The sequence below is a fragment of the Acartia tonsa genome, chromosome 8 (genome assembly GCF_053477335.1).
Source record: "Acartia tonsa isolate MP-2025a chromosome 8, ASM5347733v1, whole genome shotgun sequence".
NCBI lineage: Eukaryota > Metazoa > Arthropoda > Copepoda > Calanoida > Acartiidae > Acartia > Acartia tonsa.
In genome coordinates, this window is record NC_137267.1 from 41,202,481 (window position 1) to 41,230,389 (window position 27,909).

Genomic DNA, 27,909 nt, shown 5'->3' on the forward strand with positions numbered 1-27,909 from the left:
CAAATGGTTTCTGCTATGAAATATTGGGGACTAGTGTAATAAATAGCCCAAAACCCCTCCCTCCCTGCATATTTGAAGAAAAAAATTTGTGCTTTGCGCCCTCCCAAATGGTTTCTGCTATGAAATATTGGGGACTAGTGTAATAAATAGCCCAAAAACCCCTCCCTCCCTGCATATTTGAAGAAAAAAATTTGCGCTTCGCGCCCTTCGAAATGGTGTCTGCTATGAAATATTGGGGACTAGTGTAATAAATAGCCCAAAAACCCCTCCCTCCCTGCATATTTGAAGAAAAAAATTTGCGCTTCGCGCCCTTCCAAATGGTTTCTGCTTTTTATCACAATGAAAGGACAAGTAATTTTTTTTTATTTTTTACACAGTTCATTATATCTTTGGTTTTTATGGTACAATAGATTTTTTTGTGGATTATAATATTAAAAAAAATAAAATTTCTCGCTGTTTCGAGCATCCAGTATGTAATTTACTTTGACTGTCATCACACAACATACAGGAAAAAGGATTTGTGACTTTTTCTACCTAAAATATATATTTATTTCAACAGATGCTCTTTAAATCTACTTGTCTGTATTCTTATTAATGATTTTTTGTGCTTTGCTACTTAAAGATGTTGTCATCCTTGTTGTCATTCTCTCATATTATGTTAATTTTTGGTAAATTATTTCCAAACTGAGTGTTTTTATCTCCCCCCCCCCCCCAATTTTTTTTAATGGGGTTATTCATCCTTCCTGCTGAGATTATATAACATCCCCTTCCACCTATTAAAAATGTTTTGTGGTGGAGGGGGGTGGGGGGGAAAGGTTAATTTATCTTCTGTACTATTTTTTCGAAGATGCTTTCTAGCTCCCTTCCCTTCGGTCATTGCAGGGTGGGGAGAAGGGATAGGGGAGAAGAGATGGGGGGGGGAAGAGATGAGGGGGAGAGGTGGGGGATATAAATGGGAAATAGGGATGGGGAAGAAGGGATAAGGACTAGGAGGCCCATAATCAAATAATCCCACCCCTTAAAACGCCCTTATTTAAAATTAGTATATATAATCAAAATGCCCCCCCCTAAAGCAAAGTGCCCCCCCGGGGCACTTTGATTTAGGGGGGGCAAAATTTTACAAAATCTTCAAAATGCCCCCCCCTAGACAAAGTGCTTCGCACGCCACTGAAGAAGTCCCATTTTTCCAACTTAAAAAGTTAAAAAAAAAGGTTAGTATATGTATTCAAAGGATTATAAAAATTATACACCAATAAATATAACGATATAATTGGCCTTTTTTGCATTATAACACTCGAAAAAAGTTTTTTAAAAGAAAAAGTACACATGCCGCTTTGAGTGTGTCTGTCTGTTTTGATGTTGTGGAAAGTGATCATAATAATTCGCGGCATTTCCTAATCATCTTGCGCATAAATAAGGAATATAGTGGTTCCCGCATTTATTCTCTTTCAAATATTCACCAAATCATTATACGAAAGTAACAGGATGACTATCTGTGTTTACAGATAAGGTTCTCCTTTACATGTCCAGGGAATATTTATAACTATTTTGGTAGTAGGAAACACCAGTCTTCTTATATAGAGAAACCACCTCTACAAAAATCATTACCCCTCATTTTTTTTTCTTTGGCAAAAAATAACATTGAAGTGGAGGCTCGCCCCGTCCCTTTTTAAAGTTTCCATGAAGGCCTCTAGGAGCGAGAGTCGCAAATGCTATAAAAATTAGTAGAGTTATTTATGATGGTTTTTGGCTATTTTTTAGTTAAATTGTTGCGGTGCTTTTGTGATTTATGCTAGGAGCGCAACCTTTTGCGAAATGTAGTGGTTCCAGTATTTTCAAACAATGAAAATAATCAGTAAATGTGGACCACTATATTCCTTTTTATAAACAAAGATATAGCAATGACGACTTTAGCTCAGTTCTGTAAACCTATTTGTCACACCTTCGACAGCTTAATCACAGGTGGCGTAGGTGTGACTATCACACGTGTCGTTCTTTAGTCAACTCACACCATACGCAATCACACCTTCAAGTCACACCTATGACGTCAATCACCCCTATTTTGGATTCACACGTTTTCGTGTGAGAAGATTTTCATCACACTATGCTGTCGCAGCTGAAAACAGCTTAATCACAGGTCCAGCATGGAAATTTTCAATAAAAACGCGGCATTGCGCTTAAGAAGGGCTTTCCTCTCATATCTAGCAGACAATTACAAAAAAATAAACAGAAGAAACGTAAATAAACAAACAGACGAGACGAAGCGAAGCGAACATATACACAAAGGACGAATATTTGATTTATCATTTTTTTCTATGTTTATTTAAATGTTTAACCAAATTATGATTTTATGAATAATTTCAGATAATTTGCAGTAAGAAGGTGAATAATGAAGAAGACAACATTGTGGATTATAAATGGAGATTTACAAACTCTAATTATCTAGTGAAAAAAAGCTAAAATCGAGATTAGATACATCCTAAAAATATATAGTGGATAATGCTTTACAAATTATAATTGCAAATGATGATGAAAGCTATTGCAGTAAAACCTGCCAAAAATAGAACATTTTTTATTACAACCCATAACAGTTTTATCAAAGAAAAAATCAGTTTCGGATATATTAAAGAACTTTTAATATTATATATGAAGTCATATTTGGTTCCTTTAAGTATTTATAATATCTTATGTATGTATAAAAAATATAAAAAAATAATCTGCCAAAATATCTGCATTTCTTTTATTTCTATGTATTATATTTGTATCAAACTGCATCTTACCTACAGACGGCATAGCAAGACGTGCAATGCAGGGATCTCAAGGGATAAGACAATAGTTAATAAATTTATGTATATCCCCTATGATTATGCATAAAATTACCCCTTCTGTATATTGAAATTAGTGGTTGAAACGTTTGAACACTCAATTTAATAAAAAAAACTGTTAAAAATTTAGCAAGAGTCCCATTAGTGTAAAGCCAACGAATAAGAAAACATTATTATAAAACTTTGGGGACTGATATAATAAACAGACCATTGTCCCCATCTCTCTCAGCATACAATGTCATTACAATTGAAGGGAAAATTAACAGGCAAATCTTACAACTTATTTGCATGGTTTTAGGCCATATCATATAAATGCTTTGTGTGCAGCCGCTCAGGGATCTAAATGGATAAGAAAATGGTAATTAAATTTATGTAAATCCCCATTCATGATACACAAAATTACCCCTTCTGTAGATTAAAATTATTGGGTGAAACGTTTAGACACACATCTTCATAATCCAACCAATTAAAATCAATTGAAGTCCCCAAAGTTGTTGAGCCAACAAATAGAAAACGTTATAAATACTTTGTGTGCGGACGCTCAGGGATCTAAAGAGATAAGGCAATGGCCAATAAATTGATGTAAATCCCGATTGATAATGCACAAAATTACCCATTTTGTAGATCTAATTAGTGGTTGAAACGTTTGGACACACAACTTTATGATACAACCAATTAAAGTCCCCAAAGTTGTTGAGCCAACGAATAAGAAAACGTTATAAATGCTTTGTGTGCGGCTGCTGAGGGATCTAAAGGGATAAGGCAATGGCCAATAAATTGATGTAAATCCACATTGATGATACACAAAATTACCACTTCTGTAGATTACAATTAGTGGTTGAAATGTTAGGACACACAACTTTATAATACAACCAATTAAAATCAAAAGTCCCCAAATTTGTTAAGCCAACGAATAAAAAAACGTTATTGTAAGACCTTGGGGACTAATGTGATTAACAGCCCATAGTCCCCCTCCCTCCCTGGCGGCCGCTAGTACTTTATATCTGGAGAAAAAAACGTAATATGACAGATGTCCAACCTTAACAGACGAAATTTAAAATAAAAATTGGTCCTGTAGCTTTTTTATTCTTCTTAACATTTACAGGCAACTAACCAATTGATTGCAGCAGTAGATAAACCTATTGATATCTTATAACGCGGTTTAGGTAAAGAATCAAATCCGTCAACACGCTTTAGCACATTAGTACCTTTAATTCTTTAAATTTATCAATTTTATGTTTGTCAGTCCGTCAGTTATCTTTCTAATAATGAATTTAGGCATGTACTTTCATACACTATAGGTAATTGGTACAGAAACTAAGCTTCTAAAAACACGATTGATGTTGAAATATTATTAAGATTTATCAATAATAAAAGTAATGAAAAATTCAGACTTAATTTTATTAATTTAAGCACAACAATTAAAACATTTATGAAAATGATATAGAATGTAAGTGAACAAATATGGTATTATTTTTGTTTCTAAGTGTAGCCACTACTTTTAAGGTTGTCAAGGTGGCTTATTAACAGAATAATTCTTGGAAATCTCGTTAACTGGGGATGGGAATTAACAATCCTGTCCTCCTCCTCTGACATCCAAAGTCCTTAACAAAAAGATTAACTTTAAAATAAAAATATTGTCAAGTAGATCAGGTGTTTACATAGGTACTTAAAATACATAATACCTATTGAAAAAAAAGAGATTGTAACAATTTAAAAAACATTATTATCCTATTATATAAGGAAATTTATTTATTAAGATTGTGATATCCATGGAAGGTTTTGGGCCAGTTATAATAAATTGTTTTTATAATGGCATAAGTACATTATAATTTTCCTAATTTACAATGAAGGGCGAAAGCCCTACATTCTGAGGTCAGAGTAACTGGAAGGTTAAATTAAGAACTGAAATATTTTACTTAATATTTAAATAAAAAAATGACATCTAAAAATGAAAGTTAAATGGGTTTAGATTTTAGAAAAATGTGATAAAATACCTGAATAAATATATTGCAATTTGTATGATTTGATGTTTGCTTCCCAACCATATAAACATTAGCTTTCATAGTTCTGTCCCCATATTCCACGAGAGAAACAATCTGTCAACAAATGAACTTCATTCAGTCTGAAATAAAAATATTGTTTAAACCTCCAAATTATAAAATTTATTTTTCACAAATAATATCAAAAATAAAAACAGTAGGTATTTAATTATAATTAAACATTAGAGTTAATCTGTTAATTAAAAAACAATCAACAACCCGCTTTACAATTTTAAAACTTAAGAAAATGACGAGCTTAAAATGCGTGTTGTTTCCGTGCTAGTCAGCTAACGATTGAAAATTTTTTTGTTTTTGGAAGACGACATTCGTAAATAAAAAATTTTACGCGGATTTATAAAATGAATTCTATGGCTTATTGTAAGTTTGACTTCTAAAGTTGAGCAGAAGTTGATACAAAAGTGTTGTTGTTACCGGTGTACACATTGTTGTTGACAGCTAAAATCTTGTCACCCGTATGTTGTTGTTTCACACCTAGCAGTCACACCACACGTATGTTTATAGAACGGCTACGTGTGAGCAATTTCCATCACACCTACGAAATCGAAATCAGGGGTGAGATAGGGGTGACTAAATTCATGCGTGATCACAGCTTACTCACACGGTGTTTTAAGAACCGACCTTTTATGTTTGTTTTGATGAATTTATTGGGGGGAGGGGTGGGGTAAAAAGAGAACGTGGGGTGACATTATTTTTGGGAGGGGGCTTTGTGTACACTTTCTGTTTTTGAGAGAGAAAAGGAGAAGGCTAGAGAGAAAGAAAGAAGAGAATAATAGAAAGAGAAAGAGAGAGAGACTCAAAAAGAAATCTTGCCAATTTTTTATGCATTATATTTTTTTATGTTTCTGTTGCCATTCTGGATTTCGCAATTTTTAGGTTATGCATAATTTAATTTAATTAGAGACCGTAAAAGGTATTGTCATAAATTAATCATTAAGATTAATCATTAGATATTTAATAAAATTTATTATATTTAGATTCTGATTCATGGGCAAAAATATTATGTAATAATTAAATACTTATGTTGTAATAGTTTTAGAATTAAACTACCTATTTTTTTCTATTATAAACTGGCAATGTTTAGATTTTATATATACGTTGTTTTAAATAAGGTATTAAATATACCATATCAAATTAAAACGCAATTAAAAATATTTTCTCATAAAAACCTATATATAGGTAATCTATATTCGTTTATTTTCGTTAGATTTCCAAGCCAATTTTATTTTAAGTATTTCTTAAATATGGGACGTACACAAAAATTCACACGTACACGTTAATCATCTTTTTGGGGTGCTTATATTATAAATATCTATATCTCTTGATTGGTTGGTACAAACTGTTGTAGATATCTACTGTACAAACTTTTTAATTAATTTTATTAATATATGTACAAAAGTAGGTGGTAATTTTGTTTGTCATCATTGGAGATTTACTATAATATATCTTCCAATAACTTATACTTTTTCAGATACCTTTCAATAACGAGAGGATTTCAGGAAAGTGAAACTCGTTATAAAATGGGGGACAACAACGCCCCCCTTGCAGGGGGTGGCGTTCAAGGAATGTATTTAAATATTTAATTTATGTGTTATTATGAGCTACACTAAGTTACATTTAAGGAAGTTAGGGCAAAAATATGGTCTAAAACCACACCAAGATGTAAATTAAAGTCACCTTCGTGAAGCTTTTTGAACTTTTATGTAGATTTAGAACTCCGAATTGGTTCAGTGGTAAGCAAATCTAAGCCATCAAAACAAACCTTACTACCTTATAATAAGGAGATTGTTTGGCCATTTGTTATATCGAAAACATACCTATACGGTTAGGTTAAGTAAGGGTTATATACGATAGGTCACTTCAAAGTTAGAGCAACTACATAAGCTAATGTATTTTTTTTTTGGGGGGGGGGGGGGAACAAAAGTCTTAAGACAATAGAATATATAGAGCACAACCTATATGACTAGCAGTTTCAGAAAAAATAAGCAAGAGACCAAACACTTTTTTTGTTATATATTACAAGTGAAACAACAATAAAAACACAAAAATAGAATATTTATTTATATTCACAGGAGATATGAAGTATGAAGAGGCAAGATTAACCACATTCAACAGCTGGCCTGCCAATGCAAAGGTACGTTCTTGTCATATACAAAGTATCTGAAATTAAAAAAAATATGCCTATAGGTAGAAAAAACGAACTGACCAATAAATAAGGTCCATGTTAGCAACCTAAATTGACGTCAAATTTTCCCCCCGTCAAATCAATATATCCACGTATATTTTTTTATCCATTACCTACTAATACAACTTTATCAGACTAATTAATGTCTTAAACTAAATATATTATTTCTTTATGTTCTTATCTCTCATGAACTTTCATTTCTTTGAAATTTTCTTCATTAGTTAACATTAACAAAGAGATAGGTAAATTCAACTGGAATTAGTATCAAATTTTAACAATTTCTCAGGGTTATTTTCGGGCCTAAGCAAGTTTTTTTTGGGGAATTTAATCAAAGGAAAGTGGATTTAAAGGGGATTATTAGAGGATGTGGATGGGTAGAAATCATTTACTTAGAAAAGTTCGCAAGAATCTTAGATCCTTGTTTCCAAGTAGATCATTGTTTAACATAAAAATCTACTCATTGAAATAATACGAATAACTACCTATCCTTTTCTCTAAAATCTTTTTTATCTTTTGTTGAAAACAATACGCAACCTGCACATGAGGTTTTATTTAATTTTTACCATTTATGGAAATATTAAAGATTAGGCTCTGGTAATTTGATAAACAAACATAACCACAGCCAATAATGTACATTTAAAGGCCTTTAATTATTTTAACATGTAAAATGTCGTATATTGCCTAATGGCTTTTTCGACCCTAACCTCTAGGGTCTTCGCCCATAAAAGGTGTGATCCTATGGTTGGGGTTGGCTATTTCTACAAACATGATTCTTCTATAGGTATTGTATATTGTTTTTAACTTAGGTATTTTAAATTACCTAGTCATATTTTATGTGAATTTGTATCAAATGATGCTATAGAATTGTTTATTCTTCGCTTCATACATTAGATCCAATGGTCTATATTAATTTTTCTTTTGCTAGACACCGAGATTTTAACCATAAAGCTTATTTTAAAACAAATACTTTACTATAAAATTAAAAACAATAAAAGCGGCAATGAATTAAACTTTGTTTTTTTTTGTGTGTGCTTTTGATTTAGAAAGAGTACTTAAGTAAGATAAGGATTTTATGTTCAAAGTTTAGTTTAGTATTCTTTTTCAATTCAAACTTAACGTTAAAAACCCACTATTTATTTTGTGGTCAGATAAAACTGTTTGTTTTTAAACAGTTAATTTCATTCAAAGCTTTTGTAGTTCTTAACAATGTAATATATTAGGTAGGGGTTATAAATTTTGTCTGAAAACAATATAGGTAGGTATACCTAAATAAATATTTGTTTATCTTTTATTACAACTTTAAGAATTTTAATTTTATAATTAGATATTTAGTAGTGAAGCTACTCCTTAATTCACTTTGCCTGTCCCATCAATCCGTAAGTAACGCTATGTATGATGGAAATGTGTCTTTCTGCTGATAATTTTGACGGATATACCACTTACAAAAGAAAATCCAGTATACTTCGACTTGGTCCGTCGGTCTGCCAGTCATGCTACAAAGAAATTTTTTAAAAATAAACAATCATGATTATTGAATATTTCCATTATTTAATTATCACATAAATTCTCTTTTTGACAACTGAGCTGGTTCTTTAAATCATTTTAGTAGTGAGCCAGATCAGGGTGAGCCGAATTTCATCCAATCACAGCGCGGCATTTCATAAAATGCTGTGTTCTCATTGGTGGAAAGTTGGGTCACCCCGATCTGGCTCACCACTAAAATGATTTAAAGATTTAGCTCTGTAGATTATTTTCCGTTTGTCCCCATCCATGTTTTTTGAGTGTCCTTTTTATGGAAATTTTCAACTGAATTATTAACAAGTGTGCGGTAAGGTTTTTTTTATGAGTTATCATTTTTGACTATTTTAAGGTTGAGGCTTGGAAGATGGCCAAGGCAGGTTTGCTGTACACTGGTCAACTCGAGGAAGTTAAATGTCCGTTTTGTGGCGTCTCCATTTCAGACTGGCAGTACGGCGATCAGGTAAGGATGAACTAAGATCTAAAGGGATAAGACAATTACAGATTTATTGATGTTCATTCCCGGTGATAAAACACAAAGTTACCCCTTCTGTAGATTAAAAATATTGACTGAAACATTTGAATATTCAAGTTAATGATCAAACCAATCAAAATTCACTGAAGTCCCCAAAGTTATTAAGCCAACTAATAAGAAATTTTTTTTATAAAGTTTTGGAGACTAGTGTAATAAACAGACCATTGTTCCATCTCTCTGATTTTACAGTGCTGTAAATCGATTCATTATTTTCAAAAAAAATTCTAGTATTTCCTGTTTAATAAACATGATTCAGTTTGAATCACAATTTATACAACTGAAGGACTAAAGCTAATCTAAAACAATTTTATACAGTACGTTGTATTGATACATACAATCAGAAACGGCTACGCACGTAGCTTTAAATTTTTCCCTTAGGGTCTAACAATATAAATGTTTTTATTTGTAGAACATTCATAAAATAGAGGCAAGAAATATATTTTATTAATAATATGATTTTTTTTACTTTTTCTTTTTTTTCCCTACCTATCATTTATACATTTTTATGCTTGGTTTTTAAGTAAAAATGTTGAATTTTAACCTTTTTTGTTTACTGAACAGGTGATACATTAAAAACAAAGATAACAAAATTTTTATAAAAGCATTGCATTGCTTTTCTTTAATTTTGGGCTGAATTTTACACTGAGGGATTGCATTTATATTTTAGCTATGATAGAATTAACGTTTTGATTTGTTTCCAGGCAAAATTAACTAACTTTATCAACGTGAAAAGTCTAAAATTTCTTACTTGATTTTTGCCATGCTTTCATAAATCATCATTGTTCCTAGCTGGCCTACCGAGAAATATTATAATTTTAAAATTAAGAGATTTGCAATGTTCTAGCAGTTAGCAAGATCTTTAGGACATACGGACGGACAGTGTTCTATATTGCATGCTACACGCCTTGCCTATTCGTTAAGCTTATTATTCAATAACATTGTGTCAATATTTATTTTCTTACGTAAAAAAAAGACTAGCATTAGGTATATATTTCTCGGGATTTATTTATAGAAACGTTTAGTTTTTAACCTACCTATAATACTTATCTACGGATCAGCCATTTGAGAGTTATATAGATACAGACAATTAACCATTTTTTTATACTAGTGCACTTTATATTAAACTAAAAAAGATACCTACCTAGTTGAGATAAATATCAAAGATATATACCTAATTATGTTACCTAAATACTTTTTTTTAGGTAATGTCTAAGCATCGCCAAGCAAATCCATCCTGCCCGTTCATACAGAATCAATCTGATAATGTTCCTCTAATACATACAGGTATACCTACATAAATCTATCTGTCTGTCTGTCTATCTATCTATTTATCTTTTGTCGATTTATCTGTTGGCCTTTTATACAGTTAATGTTACTTACTAGTATACATACAAGCATACATCTAGTTATCAATTCTTCTTTATATCTATAATGTTACATGAGTGATAATATTAGAGTGCCTAATATAGATATGTGTGTATCTATCTATATAATAATCTAGGTGCTATACCAAGAACTCAGACTAATGGTATCAGAGTGCCCAATATAGATTTATGTGTATCTATCTATATAATAATCTAGGTGCTATACCAAGAACTCAGACTAATGGTATCAGAGTGCCCAATATAGATTTATGTGTATCTATCTATATAATATTCTAGGTGCTATACCAAGAACTCAGACTGATGGTATTAGAGTGCACAATATAGATATAGGGGTTGATGTAGTTGACGGTGGAGGGGGCCAGGGGAATGAACAGCGCAATCAGCAAAATCGTAACAGTGTCATAGGTAATTTTTTGTCGATTAAGCTGATACAAGGCTTAAATATTCAAACAAATATCTTCTAACAATACATTTACTGAATATGTCACAATATTTTCAAACTTTATATTAACAGGACAGAAAAAGATTTAATCAATGAATCAAGAAAATTTTAATTTTAGTGAGGGGAGGAAGAGTAGAAGAAGATACAGATGACGTGGGAATGTCAAGGCAAAGGTTTCAGCAACATAGGACAATTCTATCAATTGAAATTCTTAAATATTATATATATGACCAGCCGATGCGCCCCTAGAGGTCTCTAGTGACACTTACAATGTTTCTTTTATAATATTTTAAGGTATTTTTGGCGATTTCTATTGAGAGGGTGGTGGTACTCTCCCCTGTAATAGTTTAATTTAAAAACCTTCCCTGGACATTTGAAAAGCTACCCTGTAAAGGAGGATCATATCGGTTCAGTGGTTATTGAGATTCTTCGGTAGACACACACAGATCCTTTTAATTTATTATAAGGATATAATGTGCCGTTGATGTAAAAACAATAATAGATTTTTAAAATATATATATCTGGGTTATATGAGATTAGACAATGGACGATAAATTGATGCACACACCTCAATTACAATAAACAAAGTAATTACTTCAGTAGATTATAATATTGATAAAATAGTTTGGATATTTGACAGTTTGTACATGTAGTACAACCTCGTCAAAATTAAATAAAAGTACCCACAGTTTTTATGCCATCGTGCTAATGGAACTTTGGGTACAAATGTATTTTACAGTCCAAGGTCCCCTTCATCCCTGAATTAGCCTAGCCCTGAAACCATTGAATTTATGAATTAGGAATCTTATAAGTGTGCGAAGTATGTCAGAGAGTGATCACGTGGGGGATAGCGAGGAGACAGGAGACGAAGATCATATAGGTAAGATTGATAGATACCCAGACAGACAGTAAGTACCTAGGTAGATAGTAGTGGTAGATAGCTAGATAGATTATAGATTCATATATACCTAGATAAATATTATATACCTGGTAGACATTGGATAGATAGTAGACATCTGGATACACAGTGAAGTATGTAAAAGTATTCTAGCAATTTTACTGCAGTTTAGAATAATAATACATAATAAGAGTATTAAAATAATTAATAATGTGCTATAAGTCGTAATATATTTTCAGCAAGTGACGAGGTCCGGCTGTTAAATCGAATGAAACACGAGTCCCGACGTTTGGCAACCTTTCAAAACTGGCCCAAGACGTTTATCAGGCCGTCAGACCTTGCCAAAGCCGGCTTTTTCTTCCTTAATCGGCGCGACAGCTGTCGCTGCGCTTTTTGCGGCAACTTTGTCGGCGATTGGGAGCCCGGCGATGTTCCTATGAACGAACATAAAAAGCTTTTCCCGCTGTGCGGTTTTGTACGTGGCCTACCAGTGGGCAATATAGAGGTGGGGGAAGAAGGTTTGGAAGATGTTGAAGGGGAAGTGTTGGAGGGGGTCGAGGAAGGAGTGGAGGTGGGGGAGGAAGCTGCTGGCACAGGCCAAGGGGGTAGCAGACGGTCACCCGGCCATGACGAAGCAGGTAAAAAAAAATAATTTAATTTATTTCTACTCCTTAATCAGAATAAATTCTCCCTTACAAGTTGTGGCGAAGTTGGTATCCACAGAACAAGTAAATTAACAATTAAGTTATTATCTTGTAGAGAGTTAAATCAAGGAATATTCTTTAAAATTGTTTTTACCTATATCAAGATAGATATTTTAAAACAAATAAAAATAAAAATTAACAGTTCCATTAGTATGCTGAAAGAGTAAGTAAAAAAAAACAGGATTTACAGGATGAATCTTTCTCTGTACCTATGTTTAAATTATTCTTGTTATATTTTGCAGGTATAAGGGAATATCAACGACTACCAAACTCTGGACCAGAAAATCTTCCACTACCTGGAGATAGAAGGAAAAGAGAAAATTATTAAGTGCAAGTTTTGAACCAAGCAAAGTTTAATAAAATCATCTAACGTTTTTAAGCCAATGAATGAGAGTCTTTCGGTATCTGCATTTTCAGTCCTATATCCCCTTCCTCCCTAGATACAATTAAGATTATGGACTAAAAAGAAACGGTTCCTTAGCTTTGTTTTAATAGTATGCAATTTTTATTTCTACTGGGATCTTGCACCAGATTATCATGTACTCAACTCTAGTAAGGTGAATCTTGTACCTGGCTAAATTAATGATTCCCCCTCCCACCACCCATTCACTTTTCCCAATCTTTCACCACTTACTAGATGAATGGACTGACCAATAAATGATTTCCATGTTACAAACCTAAATGAAAGAAAATATTTCCCCTGTCATAATATCCATTTATATCCTACATCCATTGCAATAACACAAAGTATTACATTCAAATGTGATAAATTAACCTATCCGGAATGTAAATAAGAAATTATATAAAGAATGGTTTTGTTTCCACCCTCCCCAACAATTTATGAAACTGCACTTAAAGTTAACTCTCTAACCAACCCTAGGGCTGAGGAGCTGGGAATAATCAGTCACCATGGACCTATGCATCCTTCTTATGCTACGCCAGACGCCAGGCTTCGATCATTTAAGGCATGGAAAACTATAGATACTAGTAACAACAGCTGACAAACTTATCTAGTTTATCTTAAATGGTCGTACAGATGAGTTCAAATCTTGGCTTAAACAGTGTCAAAATTAAAGATGTTAAAAAATATACCCAATACTGCTGTGTCTGATGTGTGACTAGCACAATTTATAGAATTCTCAAAATTAGGACTTACTGGCAAAATAAGTGCAATTAAAGAACATTAGACATATCATTAAGGCTTTCTAAAAAAAAGTCCTCTTATCTATAGTTACCATGATTTAAGGAATGGCCTCCAGGCCTTAAAGTCCAGCCTAAAGAACTTGTTGACGCAGGTATGGAATAGATAGATATAGATTTATCAATAGATAGATAGATTTAGCATTTGAGAGACAGATATAACAATGGATAGATTTATATAGCATTTGAAAGAAAGAATATTTAGTAAGAGATAATACTATTATGTAAAAGAATAAGCTTTTTTTTGTCTGTAGCTAAGAATATCACTAACCACGAAACCGATATGGTTCTCCTTTACATTGAAGTTTCTTATACGTCTAGGGAAGGAGGTTTTTAAACTATTTTGCGGAAGGATAAAGAATAAAATACTCTCCTGCAATAAAAATGACCTCCCTCCAAAAAAAGTATTTTTAAAAAGTATTTTCTTTTTAAAACTTCTAAATTGAAAATGGGGTTAGGGGCGGGCTTTTCCCCCTCCAACCTTCAGAGCCCCTAGATGCATCTAGGGGCCCATCCGCTAGTAGAAAATATAGCAATATAATACACTAGATCTAAAGATTATTTTAAGTCTTCTGGTTATTTAGATGTCAATAAAAGAGTGTAGATAGGTATGAAGAAACGAAATAACCCTAAGGATAATTAGAACTTATTAATAGTCATTGAATTAAAATATTTTTATTTTAGGATTTTACTATATTGGTCTGTCGGACCAAGTAAAATGTTTTTATTGTGACGGAGGCCTCAGAAATTGGCACTCAGACGATGATCCGTTTGTAGAGCACGCGCGCTGGTTTGATAAATGCGCGTTTGTGCGTTTACAAAAGGAATGAATATTAACTCAATTTAGCTTTAAATAATTTTAATGCATTATTGTAGCTTGAAATACGCTCATAATTTCTTTCAAAAAGTTTTGTCCAGAAAAAGTTAATTTGATAGGTACCTATTGATCAATTCAAATCCCAATATTTTTTACACTTAAAATGGAATTTAGAATTGGCAATTTGATATTTTGTCTTTGTAAATAGTCAATTGACACATACATAAAAATTAAAAAAAAATATTCTTTTAAAATCCATTGCTACCTATAACTTGCTGCAGAAATCTCAAAAATACTATACACTAAAATCTTCGACTATGAATTTTCTTATTTTTACTGTACAAGTTCTCTAGGTACTATTTTAATTTACAATTCATTTATTTTTTTTATTGCTGCACTATTTATGAACAAAAATATACTTGCTGTTTCCTATTTTTAATATTCCAAACTGTAGGGAGATGAATTTATCCGCAAATGTATCGAGTCCAAGCCTCCAGAGGAACCTCAGGATATACCTGGATCCTCGGAGGGTGCTGGCAACCAATCTGCTGGGAATAGTGCCAGTAGAGAGGTAATACATTCAGATAATTTGGTGATTAGGATCTCAAAAATATCCAAGATTAATACATAATATAAACTAGAAAAATATTGAAACAGATTACTAGAATACAACTTTTAATTTGCCTCGCTTTCCGTCTAAAATTCTAGCGATTTTTTTTTAGGGCAATTGGATTGTGTGCTTGAGTAGGCACTTTGAAAGAAATCGCCTGAAATTGTCAGTTTTCTTTTTATACAGGTTACCGAGGACGACTTAAGAATGGCAATGTCGGAGGCCTTAGTACGGCAAGTTCTATCCATGGGTATTGATCCATCCCGCGTCAAGATGGCCATCAAGAAGCAGCTGGAAAGCTATGGCTATGGCTTCAACAACCCGGAGCACCTCATAAATGCCGCCTTCTCTGTGCAGCGGCAACAAGAGCGCCGCGTCACCCGCGAGCACCAGAATCCGAGTGGGGCCATGTTGAGTGGCGGCGGTTTTGGTGGCAGTGGGAGTAGCGTGGGACAGAGGCGGAGTTTTGACGAGGTAAGACAATCGTGGATTTTTTTAATGTTTTCAATATATAGGTAGTTACAATAGAATTATGAGACAAGAAGAATAATGTATAGTAAAACAATTTGTCACAATTAAAGAGGAACTTTTAGATAGTTTTCAAAAGGATTTATCATCGTTTATTCAGTATTGACTAAAACTATTTTATTAGATTCTTTTAGTAATTACAATATTTTTTAAACATTACAAAAAAATACTTTATTATTATTATTTTTAAATTAAGACTACAACATTATCTTAAAAAAAGATACCGAATAATTGTTTTTAAACTGGTATATCATATGTTAACTTCTGAGTATAAACTGTACCTACCTATTCCTTTAGTTTACAGAAGATACTTATAAAAAATTAAATAGATTGTGCGTGGTATGTACTTTAAGATCTCGTCAACATTTAGAACAATTAATGCTTAATATTCGGATACAGGGTTGTGATTTTATTAGAGGGTATTATTGCGTCAACACTAGACTATATAAGTTTGAAGGAATTTTAATTAATATAATAGATTTGAAATCTGCATAAAATTTTAAGGTTTTTTTTTATAAAATTCGTTTTTTATATAATTCTTTATTTAAAGGCGCAAATACGATTTAAGTTAATTAATTTTGACATCTGTGATTGGTGGATTGAAAACTATCTGCGCTCTGATTGGAGAAGCTTAAGTGTCGTACATCATTCAACCAATTAGAGCGCGGGTAGGTTTCAATCTAGCTTTCCTATTGGTCAAAATAAATTAACTTAAATCGTATTTGCGCCGTTAAATAAAGAATTAAATAAAAAACGAATTTAATAAAAAACCCTTAAAATTTTATGCAGATTTCAAATCTATTATATTAATTAAAATTCCTTCAAACTTATTTAGTTTAGTCAACACCTTAAAATATATGAACCAACGAAAAAAAAAAAAAAAAAATGCATGACAATTAATTTCAAACTAAAAATTGCACTTAAGTTATAAAAATAGAAAGGAAATAGTCTCGTATTTTATTATCTAAGTTTAATAGGTAGTATTTTTCATATTTTTTATATTTTCTAAATGTATACCTAGAAATCTATTAAAAGTTAAGGAGTAGTGTCACTAACACCCGTCGGAACAAAATTTGAAAGCTATGGAAACTAATTGATCTATGGGTTTTAATTAAGAAATTCGACCGTTTATAGTTGACTTTTTTATTGGGAAGAAATAAAAAAAATAAAGCCTTTCATACCAAAATGTGTACAGTTTCACCCAATAGCAGGTCTGCCGAGTTCTCCCAGGATATTTTTATTGGTGGAGCCAGATTACCCCTCTTTCTTAGTACCTTTATTATAGTTACTCAATTATTAATTTTTTGCGATTCTATTTCATTTGAATCCTAGGGTGTATATTTTCCAAAAAGTTTAATATAGGAAAATATACACCCCTGTTTGATTAAAACATTATATCAATGATTTATTAGGAAAAATCGGAGACACTAAAATTCTTTTTACGTTTTATACTTATCTAATTATGTAACTCTTTAATTTATCTCAAGATTTAAGTAACACATGATTTATCTATCTGTTGTCTGTCTGTATATCTATAGAGACTATCTAGCTATCTACATATTTACCTATGGTAACAATGAGAAGATGGAAAGAGGAGACCTATGTATATCATATGTCCACAGAAGGCGTGTCTAAATATCTATATATTTACTATCTATCTATCTAGGTAACAATGAGAAGACGGGAAGAGGAGACCTATATTTCCTCAAAAGACATGTCTATCTATCTATTTGTTTACTAACTTTCTATCTATCTAGGTAACAATGAGAAGATGGGAAGAGAAGACCTATATGTCCACAGAAGACGTGTCTATCTATCTATATATTTACTTTCTATCTATATATCTAGGTAACAATGAGAAGATGGGAAGAGGAGACCTATATGTCCACGGAAGACGAAGACGAACCACCAGGAAACTAAATACTTTAACATTTAAAAAGAAATTAATCAGCATGTTGACTGACTGTCTATCTGTGTGTGTGTGTTTAGCTATTGTTTCTTATTGTTGAGTAGTACTCCAATTAATTATCTTAAATTCTAAAGTATTTATGACATTTTGAATTGAAAGAGTTCAGGTATCCACTTCTAGAATAAGAGAGGGGGAAGTTTTGACACATTTATCTAAAAAATCTTCAAACTTGAGAAAATAATCTACCCTCTCAGTCCAAAGATAAAGCCTATACTCACTGTTAACAAGTGTGTCAAAACTCCCCCCCCCCCCCCCCCTCCTCTTATTAACCTTCAATGGACCTTTAGCCATCTTTACTTTAATGGAGATCCATATCGGTTGAGTGGTTAGCAAATTCTTCATTTTAGACAAACCCATATACAGAGATACATCATAATACTTTATAGAATTAAAATTGTATCACGATTTGCTTCTGACTTAACTATTAACAAGAGTGAATAAGTCTTAAGTTTACTTTTCTCTTTTTAAAATCAGTTTATTAAGGAAAATATTATAAGTATTTTTTTACTGTAGATGTTGAACGTTGGGCCAATCCTCCCCCCATGTCTTCTTTCCGTTCACTGCCCTCTGGCGTCAGAATTGCACAACCACAACAAGGACAATCTCCAGCCAGTAGTAGTGGTGGCACAAATAACAACAACACACCAACAGCCCTCCCCTCGGCACCACTTGCAACAAATCAATCAGAGACACCTAGCGGTGCAAATTCAAGTCAAACTTCAGTAATTTCACCACGTGCTCCTGCTGCCGTGGAACAGCCAATAACAATGGAGACAGAAAATCCTCCAGTAATAGCAAATGAAGAAAACCCGCCAAATACGAGTAAATCTGTTGATTTCAATGCTAAACAACTGTCATTAACCTCACTAGAGCCCAAACCTTCTTGTTCCAGTAGCATGTCGACAGAGAGTTTAGAGGTTGAAATAGCTCGGATGAAAGAGCAGCGCACATGCAAAGTTTGTATGGATTCTGAGGTCGGGGTCGTGTTTCTGCCCTGCGGTCATCTCATATGCTGTGTCAACTGTGCCCCGTCCCTGAAGGATTGTGCAGTGTGCAGGACGCCCATCCAGGGAACTGTCAGGACTTTTATGTCCTAAGGTTTTCATTAAACATCCATTAAGATTATACATTATACCTATATTCTTTTTTTGTTGAAGTCTTTTACACTTCCAGTTAAATATATGTAACACAATAATTGTGAAATATTTCTTTTTAAAAAACTTTGTTACTAAATGGTTGCCCATTTTGTTTTCTTGCATTTTATCAAATTTAATTGAACTACCTCATGCTTTTTTGTCCGTCCATTATGCGCAGTAGGTATTGTTCATAGTTTTTATTTTAGATTTATTTGGGGCGTGCGTAGCAGATTTCTTTTGTTAAATAAGTGGACTTTTATCAGTATTTTTTGATGGTTTGCATTTTAAACAAAACTAATACCGTTTCATTTTTGCCTTCTTAAAAAGTTATAGTAAGAACAGCTTTTAAAAATTGATAAAGACCGACAACTTCATTATAGAAACCAAGTCTTGAATTTTTAAATAGTTTTTTCCCTTAAAATTATATCATTTTTTTGTTAAACTTGTTTGATTCAAATTGGTAATTATTTAGTGACAGAGTTATTCTATTAAGATTGTCTAATTAAAGAAAGATTTAAGCTTTAAATAATATTTGTTAAGAGGTTCTTTTTGAAAATTTACAGTAAAAATGAGTTTATTTTGTCTACCTACCTACCTGTTAGTAAAAATGTTTTTAAAAACCTTTCCTGTTATATTTATAATAAAGGAACCCAGATTTATTTATAAAAAAGAAGTTATTTAGTGCATCGTATTATAGACAGCTTTCCGCGGATATAAAAAATAAAAAATATTAGATAAAAACCAGTTTTATTAGCCCCGAGGCGACGAAGGTCGGGGCTAAAAAAATTGGTATTAATTTTATGAATTTTATTCTAATACCTATTTGTTAAAGTTTGTCTGTAATACGATGCTATACATTATTTTTAAGTCTGGCTGAGAACTATTCCTAATCCAGTGGATATTTATCGGTTTCTAAGCCATACTGGAAATATTAATATATACATTTTGAACTCTTAATAAAAATGTAATGAACAATAATAGGATTTAATTCTTAAACATTTTGTTTAACTCTCGAAATGTTATTAAGAGATTTAAAGACAGTAATATTCAAAAATCAATATAAGTGATAAATTCTTTAGTTAAGAAGAGAAAAATTCCAAAATGTACACAGATTTGGATCCAATTATTGGTCATTAAAATGTTTGTATCTTAACATTTTATTCCAGTCGCTTCTGAAAAGTCTAAATTAATAATAAAGTCATAAAAGAAGAATTAAAACTTTTAAAGATAAAACTTTTGATTCCGTAATTCAAAAGATGTTATTTAAAAATTTATATTAAATTCTTACATATACACTTCCAATATAAAAATATAAACGTTATAAAACAAAAAAGCAGCTAATATTGATAATTCATCCTTTTTACCCCCCTTTTTAATAATATAAATTAACAGTAAACCTAACCTCAATTCTTAAAGTTAAATATTAACATTTATTTCAAGTAAGAAATGCTTTTAATTAATGCATTGTATTTCTTTATGTAAAGACTAATAATATATTTTTGCTTTTTTTCTAATGTACAAATTTTTATATCCTGTTATTTTTTTGAGTTATTTTTTTGCTGGATATATAAACTTTTTGTTCATTTTGAAGAAATTTAATTTTTGTAATACAGATTTAATTTTCGTTGTCTCTAATTTGTTTGAATCTAGTTTTGTATCAAAAGATCTGATTTTAAGTCATTTTAAGAGTAAAGTTAAAAAGCTTTAATATTGAAAAGTGCGTATGGTTTTTGCAACTTTAACAAAGAAATTAAAATCCTAATTTTAATCTAAAAAGTGTGGTTTTTATATTAAAAACAATAATTTGTTAATATTTTGTAATTTTTACCACAATATTACTATTTCTATAATATGATAATGCAGGGGTGTATATTCTGCATGGGATCCCCGGCTCAGGGGGGGGGGGGGGAAATAAAAAATAAGTGGTTGGAGGGAAAAAAAATGTAAAAATTAAGAAAACTGAAAACATTTTTCCATTTCGCCCCCCTCCTTGGTTAAAAAAACTAAAAAAATGTGTGGTAGGAGGGATAAAATAAATAAAATATAGAGTTCTTTAAATATTTTTCTATTTTTTCCCCTACTTTTAAAGAAAAATCTAGGGGGGGAAAAAAATAAAAAATTTTGTAACAGGGGAAAAAAAATAAATCTTGTGCAGAATATACACCCCTGTGATAATGTTCTATTTTCATATTTTTACGCATTAAGAAAAATCTTCGGTTTTTAGGGTAAAATTCGCAAATTTAAAAGTGGTCATAAACTTGTTTTAAGCACACCATATGTATTATATGTTTTTTACCTTCAGAATAATTTTCAACGTTTTTCTTAAAAAAAACTTTCCCTTACCTAAATAACAAAAAAATATCCTTCTTTCCCCTTTATTAAACCCCATAAATAAAAAAATGTATAAGTTGATAATAAAAGTTATTTCAGAATAGTTTAGACAGATATTAAAATGGGTGACAATGTTATTAAACTCCTTGTTTCTAATTCAAAATTAGGTTAGTAAAAAAGTAACAAAAAACAAGATGACAACATCTACAAAGGCAAAGCTCTGAAACGGTAGGACAAACAAACATTAACAACTTGTAAAGTGTCAGAACAAAACAAGCAGAATATAAATGTATAAATCGAAACAAAATTGTAAGTAAATTTGCAGCATAAATGTTACTAAGTCTTTTAGGCTCAATTACGATTCGAATCATTATCGACCCAAAACCATTTTGGGACCTATGTTAAGCATTTCATAAATAGAGAACTCTTATGAGTTCAGTAGTTAGTTACAGAAATCGATATTATCCTCTTAGGATAAAAACCTATGAGCCTAGCCGCGTTGCTCGGCCCACTGGCCTGGCTAGCCTCAGCGTTCGGCCCCCAAGCCTATAACCTAACCTAACCTAACCTAACCCAATTGTAAAAAATTATCGGTCTTTACCAGGTTCATAGTTTAAATTAGCGAAAATTTTGACAGATTTTTCAACTTATTTTAGAACGAGATAAAGGAGCTAGAGAACTAGATATTCTGCTACTTTCTGAAAGGTAATTTTAAGCACATCAATACTGATACTGTTGGTCCATTTAGAAAAAATATGAATATAAATTTTGAAAACGTAGGAAAGAAACCTTTAAGAGGTTTCAAGAAATGTATTATATAGGTTTGTTTGTTATATTTTTTGTTTGTTTGTTAGGTTAGGTTAAAAAAAATAATATTCAGTTTCAATAGATTAGGTTATGGGATAAGAAAACGGATGATAAAATTGAAGTATATGAAATTCCCCCTTCTGTAGATTAAAATCATTTGTTAATAAGTTTAGGCACTACTAGTGTGAAACTAACCAATCAAAATTCTATAGAATTACCCATAGGTTTTTAACTAACGAAAAGCTAATGTGGTTATAAAACTTTGAGTACCAGTTTAATTAAATTTACACATCCAAATTACACACCCTCGCTTGATTTTACATAACCTCTGAAATTTATATTAGAAATTTTCATTTTACCTGTTATAAATAAATATTTGGATCAAGTCAAGCTGAGTATGCCAATAGCCTGTTTTGGCACACGGTACTTGACTTGGGGGAATATTGGCATACTCTACTTGACTAGGGGGAATATTGGCATACTCTGCTTTACTAGGGGGAATATTGGCATACTCTGCTTTACTTATCAAGATATGCTTTTCCTAGAATTTTGAAATAATTTATGTATATATACTAGCGGCTTCACCCCCGCCCCACTCTCTATGTCTCTAGGGGCATTTGAGGGAAGGAGAGAGCTAAAAATCTCCTTTACATTTAAGTTTTAAAAAGAAAAACTATGTAACAAAATCATGGTATTTTGAAGGACCAATAAGAAGCTTCATTGAAAGAAGAATCATAACAGTCCATCGATTAGTGAGATCTTTTATTTTGAAATTTTAATGGTTTTAGGCTAATTTTCGTAACTTTTCTACCTTTGATAAACTATTGGCATACTATGCTTTACTTGATGAAATATTAGCACACGCTACTTGACTTGGGGGAATATTGGCATACTCTACTTGACTAGGGAGAATATTGGCACGCTCTGTTTTACTTGTTGCCATTGGCACATTCAGCTTGACTTGATCCAAATATTTGTGTATCTTGGTTATTTTTCATCATGTACCTAATAGGTAATAATATTAATTTAGTGAGCAAGACAAAATTACTGAAATTGAGAAAGAATTGAAAAGATTGGGTAAGTGAATATTTTATGATTAAAAGTTTTCTTTTGAAAATCTTAATTTATTAGGTACCTATCTAACATAATTTTAAAAATTATATAGGTATTTGTTTTTAGTAAGCGAGTTGGAATGTAAATGGGAAACAAAGCATGGATATTTATTAGGTACGTATTGAATTATTTATTTTTGCGTTATTATTAAAGATGAAGAACAAAATGAAATACCAATACAGTTGATTTTATTTCATTTTTAACTTTTTAGCATTAAGAAGTATGATACCTGTTAAGAAGAAACAAAATGATGATCAGTTTTTACAAAATACTCAGGTTAATTTGAACTTTATCTAAATGACACAATGTATTTTTATATTTTGTTGTATTGGCTGCCCATTGATTGATTGATTAATTAGCCATAGTTTCTTAGGGTTTGAACCTAAGTAGTCATGGAGTAGGTTGAGACACTTTTGTCTAGCCACTAGGGCTATCAAACTCCACGTTCAAGCACATTATGACTTGACCCACTATCTCATGAGAGCTACTCATTATTACCTCACCCTCCACCCCTCTGAGATCCAACTTCCTAGACACTAAAGAACCATCCTCTCACAATTAAGATCCAATTATTGTCCTAGGCTCGAAAGTTACCTCTATTCAATCAATGCTTCTTTTTCACCCATTTGCCCATCCTGCCCCAACAATCCTACCCCTGATACTGTCCAACACCTCTTTTCCTACCCAAATAATCCCACCAACCTTAATCCTATGTATTTTTATATAAACATTAAAAAATATATCATACCATTACCTTACTGAAAAAAATTAATTAGACATTATTATTAGCCGCATGAATTGTTGAATATATTCTAAATGTAAATAATTCTTCATTGGCTCTTATTTTAGATTGAATGTTTAGATTATTTACAAGATAACGAAGTCCGAGTTCGTTTAGCTGCAGGTTTGATTATTTTAAACACTTGCACACCTTTTTTTGATCAAAGGGGGTTGGGGCTGAACAGACACTTTTTAAATAAAACCTAGAACACTTTAAAAATAACAAAAAAATTAAATTAACAAACATTGATGGAATGTGAAGAAACAGTTAAAAAAAAACACATTCCAATTAGTACAGATCCCCTAGTGACTAGAAGTTTTATTAAAATTTATTTAGGAGAAGTACTGGGAGTGTTATGTAAACATCATGGGGTAGCTATCTACAGGTTGGCTTTTTTAATGTAACGTTTTTGATTTCCAATTCTACAACCTTCACATTACGTTTTAAAATCTTTTTGTAAAGCATATTTAGCTAACCATAGACAATAGCTATAGAATATACGTGGTTGTTATGACAGGGGAAAATTTGTCGCTTATTTAGGTTGGATGTTAATGATTTGCCAGTTCGTTTATTCAGTATGATGCGAGGGGAAGGGGAAAGGGGGTTATTTTTAGCCCGCTGCAAGTATCGCTATATTAGAGTACATGAAAATCTGGTGTGACATCCAAGTAATAATACCTACCTATATCGAGGCTCCGGACGCGACTAGGGACTAAAGGTTTTGAGTAAAAGTTAAAAAAAATTGTAGGAAGTTTCCTTAAAAGCAAAATTCATGCAGAAATATGATAAACAGAATTACATCTAAATACTTGTATTCTAAACAATGTTGTTTTAGAAATAACAAGGAGACAGTGATTAAACTAATCAAAGACAATCTGGAAAGAAAAATTGATGCAGGTAAATTTATTAAACAAGAATGACAACATGCATGAAAGTGTCGTTTCATCAAATAGATAAATATGTACTACAAATTCCTTTTTTGTTTCGTATAAAATCGTATAGGTATACAGTAAGTTAGTATATAATCTTATGGTCCAAAATAAAAATAAAAATAGAGTTTTCCCCTTTCCTACTTTGGCCGAATTAAATGAAAGGCCTCAGCAGATTTTTTTAGTCTTTTTCCGAGCCAAATGACTAGGAAACGAGTAAATAATGATTTTATTTAGATAATGCTGGCCAAACCATGGAAAGCGAAGAAGTTGGAAAATTAATGGAAAAGCTTTCTTCAAATACAAATGATACAGCACAGGTTAATATATAGAAAGATATATAAAAAAAAGATACCTAGATAGACATTTAGAAAGATAGACTATTCACGAATGAAAGCAAGTGAATTAAAGAACCTTCAAACTTACATACCTTAGGTGAATAAGCTAGGTTTAGGTTAAACACGAATAAAAAAATCAGCCCCACCATAGATTTATGAGAAAACATTAAAAATGATAAGCGAATGTTGTCAAAATGGTTTCAAATGTTTTGTTGAGTTCAATTTGTTTTGTCATGGCAATAATTTATCAAATTAAATTCTTTAGATTAATATATGACATTTAAATCTAAATTTGTTTCGTGCATAGTCCCCTTTGATAATAAGATAGAAAGATAGGTGTTGAAAGATACATATAAGACTAAGCTCGATAGAAAATAGTGTTTTTATCACCACAAAACATTTATTGTATGCCATATAATTATACAAATGGAAACGTTGAAGCATCAATTTATAAATGTTGCAGATATTCCATGATACTGCTGGCTGGAAGAACCTGGAGACCTCCATGAAATGCTTCCAGGAAATGGTCCATGGATGTGGAACAGGAAAGGAAATAAAAATCTTCCTTTTTGACAGAAATATTAAAATAACTTTTGAATACCTTTAGTAACTTTAAGCTATAAGATAGGTATTATAAAGTTATTTGATGATGAATATATCATTTTAAGATTTCTAATATTCTTTCTATTTTCTTTAACAATAAATGTATAAGTATAGATGTATATCCCAGACAACCTTGTTCCATTCGGGACCTTTTTCGTCTGCTAGCAAATTGCTTTCTGCTCTTTGTAGCGAAATGGTTAACCATGGTTGTGTTAATATTTACGACGCTATTAGCTGATATTCAAAGACCCAATTGAAAGTCGGCAAAGTGTCCAAGGCGTAGGGACATAAAATAATTTAACTTCTCCCCTCTATTTTTTAAACTAATCTTTAAACAGTTTATTTTGAATTGTAAAATATTTTCTCTAAAACACAATTTTATTTTCCCCTTAAAATAGAGTTTGCAAGTGAGTTCAATCCTGATTTACTGGAACTGATATCAACAACTTTAAATCATACAAACAGATTTGTTAGGTAGGTACCTACTTTTAAAAATATCAGAATGGGTATGAATAAAAAATCTAAAATAATCTATTTGAATGATATATTTTAGTGTTTTTCTAAGTTCTTAGAACTAGGCTCTTAATATAATAGAACTTTTCCTTAATTATTCATAGGGAGGGGGGGGGGGGGTGTTAGGATGTGCTTCTATTTAAAATCTAATTTAAAACAGTGCTGTCAGGGTTGTCGAATTGGGCACTTTTTTTGATATTGGGCGGCCCAATTGCCCAAAAGGGTTTTGGGCGGATTTTGGGCGCCCAAAAGTGGTTTTGGGCACCCTTTTTGGGCAATGTCGTAAAAAGCATATAAAAAGGATATGAAATAGCCTAAAACCATACCTAGACTTATTATTAGAAATAATATAGCCTAAAACTATCTCAGGACCTATGAAAGCTCCACTGGAAAGGAGAACCATATCGGTTCAGCAGTTACCGAAATCCTTCTCTAGATACAAAAAAGCTTACTAATTTATATAGTTAACTAGCGGCTACGGCCCTATAGGCCTCTAGGGGCACTTGAGGAGGGGAGAGTAAAAAAAATTGGGGGGGGGGGTAATATTTTTTTTGGGGGGGGGGAGTGGGTTTCCTCCCCCCATTTTTATTTTTAGTTTAAAAAATTTTTTTTAAAAATTTTTTGGGGAGTGTAATTTTTTTCTAGGGGCGATTTCTCTTAGGAGGGTGTTGGTACCCTCCCCCAAAATAGTTATAAACCTTCCAAGAACCTATGAGAAGCTACCCTGTTAAGGAGGACCCGATCGGTTCAGCGGTTAGCGAGATCCTTCGGTACAAACACACAGACACACAAACAAACAGACACACATCCTGTTACTTTAGTATAAGGATATCACCCAAGAAATAGGCCCGCCCCCCCTCTTTTTTAACCCCCTCCCCTTTTTCTCTTCCCCTAAAAGGGGGGTGCCCAAAACTGCCCAATGGGACCTTATATTGGGCGGCCCAAAACCGCCCGCCCAAAACTGCCCGCCCAAAAGCGCCCGCCCAAAATGACAACCCTGGCTGTAACTTATGTTTAGAGAATGTTAGTTTTGGGTTTAAGAAACTGGCATCGAGATAATATAAAAAAAAACTTAAAGGAACCCTGCAAGAAATACCCTGCTTTAAATGCTGAAAGCCTGCTACGAGTAGACCCAATACCCAAAATTTGAAGCCTCCAGCTTCAATAACAAAAAAGTTACAGACATTTCAAAATGATTATTTTAGTACAATGAAAATTTTGAAAGATTCTTATTGCTTATGTTAGAAATTTCAATATTAATTTACGTCGTCTGGAAGCAAAATTAAAAGCTTATCTTTGTCAGAAACTTAGGCTGCCAGTAACTGATAACATTTTTACAATAAAAACACCTCTTTTTGCCAGTAACTTTTAACATTTTTACAATAAAAACACCCCTTTTTATAGTCAAAATGTCTTTTAAAAATTCGGTTCAAATTGCGTTTGAAAACGTAAAATAATAGCGGGAAAAAATTAAACTAATGTAAGTAATACATATGCTCAGCTGTGATTGGTTGTTGAGCGGACTTAGCGCTGACTCAGACTCTGATTGGCTGGAAATCCTAAAGGCTGGCATTCTCGCGCTACAGTACTATCAATACAATGCAAATTAAACTTTTTTTTATGATTTTGACTATAAAGAAGAGTGTTTTTATTGTAAAAATGTTATCAGTTACGGGCATCTT

The 27,909-nt window shown here is 32.1% G+C and overlaps 3 protein-coding genes and 1 long non-coding RNA gene across 15 annotated transcripts in view; 3 read left to right on the forward strand and 1 right to left on the reverse strand.

Annotated features, from left to right (window-relative positions):
• Positions 1–27,909, forward strand: part of LOC145326964 (uncharacterized) — a 134,046-nt gene that overhangs the window by 92,639 nt on the left and 13,498 nt on the right. For all 8 annotated transcript variants that reach the window (XM_080170419.1, XM_080170420.1, XM_080170421.1 and 5 more), the window contains exons 2-12: positions 21,241–21,310; positions 21,800–21,848; positions 22,981–23,027; positions 23,130–23,177; positions 23,275–23,339; positions 23,913–23,967; positions 24,181–24,229; positions 24,680–24,741; positions 25,011–25,093; positions 25,575–25,654; positions 26,111–26,188. In XM_080170419.1, coding sequence (XP_080026545.1) covers positions 21,265–21,310; positions 21,800–21,848; positions 22,981–23,027; positions 23,130–23,177; positions 23,275–23,339; positions 23,913–23,967; positions 24,181–24,229; positions 24,680–24,741; positions 25,011–25,093; positions 25,575–25,654; positions 26,111–26,188 — 662 coding nt within the window. In that variant the 5' untranslated portion in view covers positions 21,241–21,264. The remainder of the gene's footprint in view (positions 1–21,240; positions 21,311–21,799; positions 21,849–22,980; positions 23,028–23,129; positions 23,178–23,274; positions 23,340–23,912; positions 23,968–24,180; positions 24,230–24,679; positions 24,742–25,010; positions 25,094–25,574; positions 25,655–26,110; positions 26,189–27,909) is intronic.
• Positions 4,212–5,506, reverse strand: LOC145325579 (uncharacterized). Its single transcript, XR_013881522.1, has 3 exons — positions 5,300–5,506; positions 4,823–4,950; positions 4,212–4,429 (listed from the first exon to the last, which is right to left on the reverse strand). It is a non-coding gene; the product is annotated as an uncharacterized LOC145325579 (long non-coding RNA).
• LOC145326967 (baculoviral IAP repeat-containing protein 3-like) lies at positions 8,156–14,604 on the forward strand. Of its 3 annotated transcripts, none has more exons than XM_080170430.1 (11): positions 8,156–8,290; positions 8,941–9,051; positions 10,326–10,407; positions 10,785–10,913; positions 11,069–11,123; positions 11,751–11,830; positions 12,088–12,486; positions 12,795–12,859; positions 13,431–13,517; positions 13,799–13,847; positions 14,437–14,604. In XM_080170430.1, exons 2-11 carry the CDS (start codon positions 8,956–8,958, stop codon positions 14,580–14,582), a joined length of 1,188 nt encoding a protein of 395 aa, XP_080026556.1. In that variant the 5' UTR covers positions 8,156–8,290; positions 8,941–8,955; the 3' UTR covers positions 14,583–14,604. The 3 variants fall into 3 exon arrangements, with proteins under 3 accessions (XP_080026556.1, XP_080026558.1, XP_080026557.1); XM_080170432.1 differs by having other exon boundaries at positions 11,069–11,117; XM_080170431.1 differs by having other exon boundaries at positions 8,161–8,325.
• Positions 15,017–20,662, forward strand: LOC145326968 (uncharacterized). Of its 3 annotated transcripts, none has more exons than XR_013882031.1 (5): positions 15,017–15,140; positions 15,366–15,653; positions 17,556–17,617; positions 18,188–19,952; positions 20,147–20,662. XR_013882031.1 is itself a non-coding variant. In XM_080170433.1 (4 exons), exons 2-4 carry the CDS (start codon positions 15,387–15,389, stop codon positions 18,771–18,773), a joined length of 915 nt encoding a protein of 304 aa, XP_080026559.1. In that variant the 5' UTR covers positions 15,017–15,140; positions 15,366–15,386; the 3' UTR covers positions 18,774–20,017. The 3 variants fall into 3 exon arrangements, 1 of the variants encoding a protein (XP_080026559.1); XR_013882030.1 differs by lacking the exon at positions 20,147–20,662 and having other exon boundaries at positions 18,188–19,500; positions 19,681–20,017; XM_080170433.1 differs by lacking the exon at positions 20,147–20,662 and having other exon boundaries at positions 18,188–20,017.

Excerpts from the sequence above, each read along its gene's own strand:
- LOC145326967 (XM_080170430.1), top strand. The coding sequence starts at position 8,956 with ATGGCCAAGGCAGGTTTGCTGTACACTGGTCAACTCGAGGAAGTTAAA. Across the intron at positions 10,914-11,068 it reads AAATCGTAACAGTGTCATAG|TGAGGGGAGGAAGAGTAGAA; the intron begins GTAATTTTTTGT and ends TTTTAATTTTAG. Across the intron at positions 13,518-13,798 it reads CCAGGCTTCGATCATTTAAG|GAATGGCCTCCAGGCCTTAA; the intron begins GCATGGAAAACT and ends CCATGATTTAAG.
- LOC145326968 (XM_080170433.1), top strand. The coding sequence starts at position 15,387 with ATGGCAATGTCGGAGGCCTTAGTACGGCAAGTTCTATCCATGGGTATT. Across the intron at positions 15,654-17,555 it reads AGAGGCGGAGTTTTGACGAG|GTAACAATGAGAAGATGGGA; the intron begins GTAAGACAATCG and ends CTATATATCTAG. Across the intron at positions 17,618-18,187 it reads GAAGACGAAGACGAACCACC|AGATGTTGAACGTTGGGCCA; the intron begins AGGAAACTAAAT and ends TTTTTTTACTGT.